The following is a 7010-nucleotide window of genomic DNA, read 5'->3' as shown; positions in this document are numbered from 1 at the left end:
CGGGGGGGGCGCTGCCCGGTTAGGGGCCGGGGCGATCTGGGGGCGGGGGGGCGCTGCCCGGTTAGGGGCCGGAGGGGATCTGGGGACGCCGGGGGGGGGCGCTGCCCGGTTAGGGGCTGGGGGGATCTGGGGGCGGGGGGGCGCTGCCCGGTTAGGGGGCGGGGGGATCTGGGGGCGGGGGGGGCGCTGCCCGGTTAGGGGCCGGGGCGATCTGGGGGCTCCGGGGGGGCGCTGCCCGGTTAGGGGGCGGGGGGATCTGGGGGCGGGGGGGGCGCTGCCCGGTCAGGGGCTGGGGGGGGATCTGGGGGCAGGGGGGGCCACTGCCCGGTTAGGGGCCGGGGCGATCTGGGGGCGCCGGGGGGGGCGCTGCCCGGTTAGGGGGCGGGGGGGATCGGGGGGGCGCTGCCCGGTTAGGGGCCAGGGGGAGATCTGTGGGGGGGGGCGCTGCCCGGTTAGGTGCCGGGGCGATCTGGGGGCGGGGGGGCACTGCCCTGTTAGGGGCCGGGGTGGATCTGGGGGTGGGGGGGGCGCTGCCCGGTTAGGGGCCGGGGCGATCTGGGGGCTCCGGGGGGGGGCGCTGCCCGGTTAGGGGCTGGGGTGGATCTGGGGGGCGGCGCTGCCCGGTTAGGGGCCGGGGGGATCTGGGGGCGGGGGGGGGCGCTGCCCGGTTAGGGGCCGGGGCGATCTGGGGGCGCTGGGGGGGGCGCTGCCCGGTTGGGGGCGGGGGGGATCTGGGGACGCCTGGGGGGGCGCTGCCCGGTTAGGGGCCGGGGCGATCTGGGGGCGCCGGGGGGGGCAGCGCTGCCTGGTTAGGGGCTGGGGGGGGATCTGGGGGCGGGGGGGGCCAGCGCTGCCCGGTTAGGTGCCGGGGCGATCTGGGGGCTCCGGGGGGGGGCGCTGCCCGGTTAGGGGCTGGGGTGGATCTGGGGGGCGGCGCTGCCCGGTTAGGGGCCGGGGCGATCTGGGGGCACCGGGGGGGCGCTGCCCGGTTAGGGGCCGGGGCGATCTGGAGGCACTGGGGGGGGCGCTGCCCGGTTAGGGGGTGGGGGGATCTGGGGTGGATCTGGGGGGCGGCGCTGCCCAGTTAGGGGCCGGGGCGATCTGGGGGCGCCGGGGGGGGCGCTGCCCGGTTAGGGGGCGGGGGGATCTGGGGGCAGGGGGGGCGCTGTCCGGTCAGGGGCTGGGGGGGGGATCTGGGGGCAGGGGGGGGCGCTGCCCGGTTAGGGGCCAGGGGGAGATCTGTGGGGGGGGCGCTGCCTGGTTAGGGGCCGGGGCAATCTGGGGGCGCTGGGGGGGGCGCTGCCTGGTTAGGGGGTGGGGAGGATCGGGGGGGGCGCTGCCCGGTTAGGGGCCGGGGGGGATCTGGGGGCAGGGGGGCGGCGCTGCCCGGTTAGGTGCCGGGGCGATCTGGGGGCAGGGGGGCGCTGCCCGGTTAGGGGCCGGGGTGGATCTGGGGGTGGGGGGGGCGCTGCCCGGTTAGGTGCTGGGGCGATCTGGGGGCGGGGGGGCGCTGCCCGGTTAGGGGCCGGGGGGGATCTGGGGGCGGGGGGCGGCGCTGCCTGGTTAGGGGCCGGGGGGATCTGGGGGCGATCGTGCCGGGCTCGGCGTCCCTGGGCCCAGCGTGGAGCTGCGGGTCGCGGGTGTCTCTCTCCGGCCGCCTCGCAGATCTGGGTCACTTTCAGCCCGTCCCCGAATGCCTCGTCCCCTCGCCGGGGGAAACTGAGGCACACCGGGGCTTCCGAGAAAGAGGACAGACGGTTCCGCACCCCAGCAGGGGGAATTTGGCACGGTCACGGGGGAAGTACAGTAAGCGGCAGGGAGGCGCAGATGCCAGGACAGGTGCCAGCTGGGTCCCCCCGCAGTGGGCATGTCGAGTAGGGGGAGGGTACGATCCAGGCCCCCCAAGTCAGAGCCCCTCCGCTGGAGGGTCCCCGGTTCAGAGCCTGGCTGTGCCTGCAGCTCCTGCCGTTGGGCACTAGATGGCACCAGCGTGTGTTGAAACCCATTGGGCCCATAACTCCTGTGCCCCATTCCTCGCCCCCCTGAGCCAGCCAGTCCCCGCCCTGGGGCCAGAGGGGAGCTGGTGCCCCCTAGAGGGGACCAGTCCCATTCCCCACCCCCTCCGAGCCAGCCAGTCCCCCCCCTCCCGGGGCTGGAGGGGAGCTGGCGCCCCCTAGAGGTGACAGGCCCCGTGCCCCATTCCCTGCCCCCCGGAGCCAGCCAGTCCGGCTCTGTGTCCCTTGCGTGACAGGCCCGAGGGGGTCCGTACAAAGCCCAGCTGGTGGGTGTGTGTATCTGGGTGACTCTGTTAGCATTCGAATGAGGAGCCTGAGCTGGGCCGGAGGGGGGGCCCCAGCGGGTCTGGATGGGGGTCGCTCTAAGGCCTCCTGCCTGCTAATTACCCCCCCCAAGCTGGGGTAACGAAGGAATGGAAGTGTCCTGATGAGCAGAGATTAAATAAAGCCGGAATTACCCCCCCTCCATCATCCGCCTGGCCTTTCTGCGTCTCTGGTAAGATCCCTGGCTCTGACTCCCATCCCGGAGCTGGGGAGAGAACCCAGGAGTCCTGGCTCCCAGCCCCCCCTGCTCTAACCACCAGCCCCCACTCCCCTCCCAGAGCCCGAGAGAGAACCCAGGAGTCCTGGCTCCCAGCCCCCCCTGCTCTAACCACCAGCCCCCACTCCCCTCCCAGAGCCCGAGAGAGAACCCAGGAGTCCTGGCTCCCAGCCCCCCCTGCTCTAACCACCAGCCCCCACTGCCATCCCAGAGCCAGAGAGAGAACCCAGGAGTCCTGACATGCTCTCCCTCCCGCCCCAAATGAGAAGAGTTTATGATGAGCATGGTGGGAGGGCTGCCCAGACCCCCCCGACGGAGATTGGGGCCCCTTCGTGCCAGGCGCTGCCCATACCTGCCCCCCCCCCCGGACAGAGATCGGGGCCATCTAGGGAGTCGCTATGTTACACCCACGGGGCAGTTCTGCTGCCAGGTGTCAACGTCTGCCCTCAGCCAAGTGCAGCTGCTCAGAGGGGCTTGACTCTGTGTGACCCCCCCACTCCTCCCCCCAATCAGCGTGGCTGGAAACACGGGGGGCAGCTCCGAAGGTACCATGCTGAAAACACCTGAGCCCACGCGGGCGTCCCCTGCTCCCTTTTGGCCCATGCCCCACCTTAAACCTCATGCTTCAGGGCTGCAACGGCCAAGGGTCAGGAAGGGATCTAAGGGGCGGGACAGTTATCCGCCGGTGGGGCATTTACAGCTTCAAGGGGGGCTATTTAGGGTGGCCAAGACAGCCCCGCCTGCCCCGGAGGACACCTGAAGCGAGCGGCCCTCCATGCTCGTCCTCAGACATACATGTTTTATTTCTGACTCTGGGCAAGAACTGTCGGGGAAGAGCTCTGGGAAGCCAAAGCCTGGCATGTCCAGCGGGCCCCGGGGCGGAGTGGGGCCGGTCCCTCCCGTCCGCGCTGCAGGGGAAGGGTCTGCACCTGACGTGCATGTCCACACCAGGAGGTGGGTGCTGTGCCGGTCCCAGCTTGACCTGGTACGTGGGGTTCTCCTTCAGGTGTGTCCATGGGGTGGAGGGTCCTAGCTGAGCCTGGTACATGGGGATCTCCTCCAGGTGTGTCTATGGGGCAGAAGATCCCTGCCGGGCCTGGTACATGGGGATCTCCTCCGGGTGTGTCTATGGGGCAGAGGGTCCCAGCTGGGCCTGGTACATGGGGATCTCCTCCAGGTGTGTCTATGGGGTGGAGGGTCCCAGCTGAGCCTGGTACATGGGGATCTCCTCCAGGTGTGTCTATGGGGTAGAAGATCCCAGCCGGGCCTGGTACATGGGGATCTCCTCCAGGTGTGTCTATGGGCCAGAGAGTCCCTGCTGGGCCTGGTGCATGGGGGTCTCGTCCAGGTGTGTCTATGGGGCAGAGGGTCCCAGCTCGGCCTGGTACATGGGGATCTCCAGGTGTATCATGGGGCAGAAGATCCCTGCCGGGCCTGGTACATGGGGGTCTCCTCTGGGTGTGTCCATGGGGCAGAGGGTCCCAGCTGGGCCTGGTACATGGGGATCTCCTCCAGGTGTATCATGGGGCGGAAGGTCCCAGCTTGGCCTGGTACATGGGGGTCTCCTCTGGGTGTGTCCATGGGGCAGAGGGTCCCAGCTGGGCCTGGTACATGGGGATCTTCTCCAGCTGTGTCCATGGGGCGGAAGGTTCCCACCAGGCCTGGTACACGGGGGTCTCCTCTGGGTGTGTCCAGGGGAGGAAGGTCCTAGCCCGGCCTGGTACGTGGGGGTCTCCTCCAGGTGTGTCCAGGGGAGGAAGGTCCTAGCCCGGCCTGGTACGTGGGGGTCTCCTCCAGGTGTGTCCACGGGGCGGAGGGGTCCCTGGCGTGCAGACGTCCCTCAGCGGAGCGTCCCTACGCCAGCTGCCCGGCCGGGCTGTCACCCTTCCTCCTCGTCCTCCTCCTCTTCCTCCTCTTCCTCTTCCTCCTCCTCCCGCGGGTGGCAGCTGACGTTCTGGGCCGCGATGATGGAGATGCTGCCCAGGATGACGCCCGCCCCCATGACGTCGAAGGGCGTCACGGTCTCCCGCAGGACGTAGTGCTGCACGGCCAGCGTCACCACCACCTCGGAGTGCAGCACCGCGCACACCAGGGCCGGGTGCGCCAGGGTGACGGCGTGGCTGGCGCACAGGAAGGAGACCACAGCCAGCACCCCGATGGCCACGGTGCAGCTCCAGGTGAGCGGCTCGGCCGGCAGCACCGGCTCCTGCAGCAGGAACATGGCCGGGGCGCACACCAGGCCCCCAAGCGCCCCGAAGGCGAAGGCGGCCGTGGGCAGCTTGGCCGGGAAATCCAAGGCCCGGAAGATGGCCAAGCCCAAGGCCAAGGCCACGCCACCTAGGCAGGCCAAGGCGTAGCCGAAGGCGTCGGCCAGCCGGGTGCTGGGGTCCAGGCTGAGCAGATCCGGCACCACCATGATGAGCAGGCCCAGGGTGCTGCCCAGGAGGCCGAACCAGTCGTAGCCGGACAGGGGCCGGCTCTCCACGCACAGGGCCAGCAGGGCCGAGCCCAGGGTGGAGGAGCCCTTGCGGACGGTGGCGGCATTGGCGCTGGGCACGGCCACGAAGGAGCTGTAGGCGCAGGCCACGGAGAGGACGTTGGCGGCGGCGTGCAGCAGCAGGCGGCGGCGGCCCGGGGCGGGCCCCAGCAGCGGGGCCCGGCCGCAGCGGAGCCGGCAGGCGAAGGCCAGGTGGAAGAGGCAGCGGACCAGCAGGATCTCCAGCGAGGGGATGGCGGAGGCCTCGTGGGCCATGCGGGTGAAGGGGGCCACGAAGCCGGCCGGCACCCCGCCCCCCAGCAGGGCCACCAGCAGCCCCTTCATGCTCTCCGAGATGCGGTACCGGCGCCAGGGGGCCCAGCGGGCCGGGGCGGCCGGGGCCGGGGAGCAGGGGCGGGAGGAGCGCAGCAGGGCGGCCAGGGGCCAGGATGGCGTGGGCGGGGCGCTGGGGGGCCGCATGGCGTCAGGGCTGGCGGGGGGCAGCGCTCACACCGCAGCCTAGGGGAGAGATGGGGGGCAGGTGAAGGGGCACCGGCAGGACATGCCCCCCACCCCCGGGAGTGTCTACGGCATCCCCCCACCTACCCCCATCTGTCCGTCCCCATCTACCCCGTCCGGCCGTCTGTCCATCCATCCCCGTCTACCCCGTACAGCCCCCTCCATCTACCACCGTCCGTATGTCTGTCCATCCGTCCGTTCCCATCTACCCCGTCCGTCCGTCTGTCCATCCGTCCCCATCTACACCGTCCGTCTGTCTGTCCATCCATCCCAATCTACCCCGTCCGTCCCCCCATTTACCCCATCTGTCCGTCTGTCCATCCATCCCCATCTACCACCGTCCGTCTATCTGTCCATCCGTCCCAATCTACCCCCATCTACCCCGTCCATCCGTCTGTCCGTCCCCATCTACCCCTATCTGTCTGTCTGTCCGTCCATCCGTCCCCATCTACCTCGTCCGTCCATCCCCGTCTACCCCCATCTACCACCGTCCGTCTGTCTGTCCATCCCCCCCATCTATGACCGTCCATCTGTCTTTCTATCCGTCCCCATCTACCACCATCCGTCTGTTTGTCCATCCGTCCCCATCTACCCCATCCGTCTGTCTGTCCATCCGTCCCGATCTACCCCGTCCATCCGTCCCCATCTACCCCCATCTACCACCATCCGTCTGTCTGTCCGTCCGTCCCCATCTACCCCATCCGTCCGTCCGTCCCCATCTACCCCGTCCGTCCGTCTGTCCATCCGTCCCCATCTACCCCGACTGTCTCTCCATCCGTCCCCATATACCACCATCCATCCCGATCTACCCCGTCCGTCCGTCCCGATCTACCCCGTCCGTCCATCCCTCCGTCCCCATCTACCCCCATCTATCACCGTCCATCTGTCTGTTCATCCATCCCCATCTACCTGTCCGTCCCCCCCATCTACCACCGTCCATCCGTCCATCTGTCTGTTCCCATCTACCTTGTCTATCCGTCCCCATCTAGCACCGTCCGTCCATCTGTCCCCATCTACCCCGTCCGTCCCCATCTAGCCCCATCTACCACCGTCCATCTGTCTGTCCATCCGTCCCCATCTACCCCGTCCATCCGTCCCCATCTAGCCCCATCTACCATCATCCGTCTGTCTGTCCATCCGTCCCCATCTACTCCGTCCGTCCCCATCTACCCCCCGTCCATCTGTCTGTCCATCCATCCCCATCTACCCCGTCCATCCATCTGTCCATCCCCATCTACCCCCATCCACCCCACCTACCCCCGTCCGTTCATCCGTCCCCACCTACATCTGTCCGTCCATCCGTCTGTCCATCCGTCCCCATCTACCCCTGTCCGTCCGTCCATCCCCATCTACCCTGTCTGTCCGTCCGTCTCTCCGTCCCCACCTACACCCATCCGTCCATCCCCATCTACTCCCATCCGTCCGTCCATCCCCATCTATCCCCATCGGTCTGTCTTTC

At 69.3% G+C, this 7010-nt stretch overlaps 1 protein-coding gene across 1 annotated transcript; it reads right to left on the bottom strand.

Annotated features, from left to right (window-relative positions):
• Positions 1-4277: 4277 nt before the first annotated feature.
• On the bottom strand, positions 4278-5512 carry SLC35G6 (solute carrier family 35 member G6; the record flags this gene model as incomplete). The annotated part of the gene is made up of 1 exon (XM_084616177.1): positions 4278-5512. One exon carries the CDS (start codon positions 5510-5512, stop codon positions 4436-4438), a length of 1077 nt encoding a protein of 358 aa, XP_084472303.1. The 3' UTR covers positions 4278-4435.
• Between the last annotated feature and the right edge of the window lie 1498 nt (positions 5513-7010).

This window comes from Lepidochelys olivacea (assembly GCF_965140295.1).
Source record: "Lepidochelys olivacea isolate rLepOli2 genome assembly, chromosome: 28".
Lineage (NCBI taxonomy): Eukaryota > Metazoa > Chordata > Testudines > Cheloniidae > Lepidochelys > Lepidochelys olivacea.
Note: the sequence above shows the minus strand (reverse complement) of the source record. Positions and strands in the feature narration are given on the sequence as shown.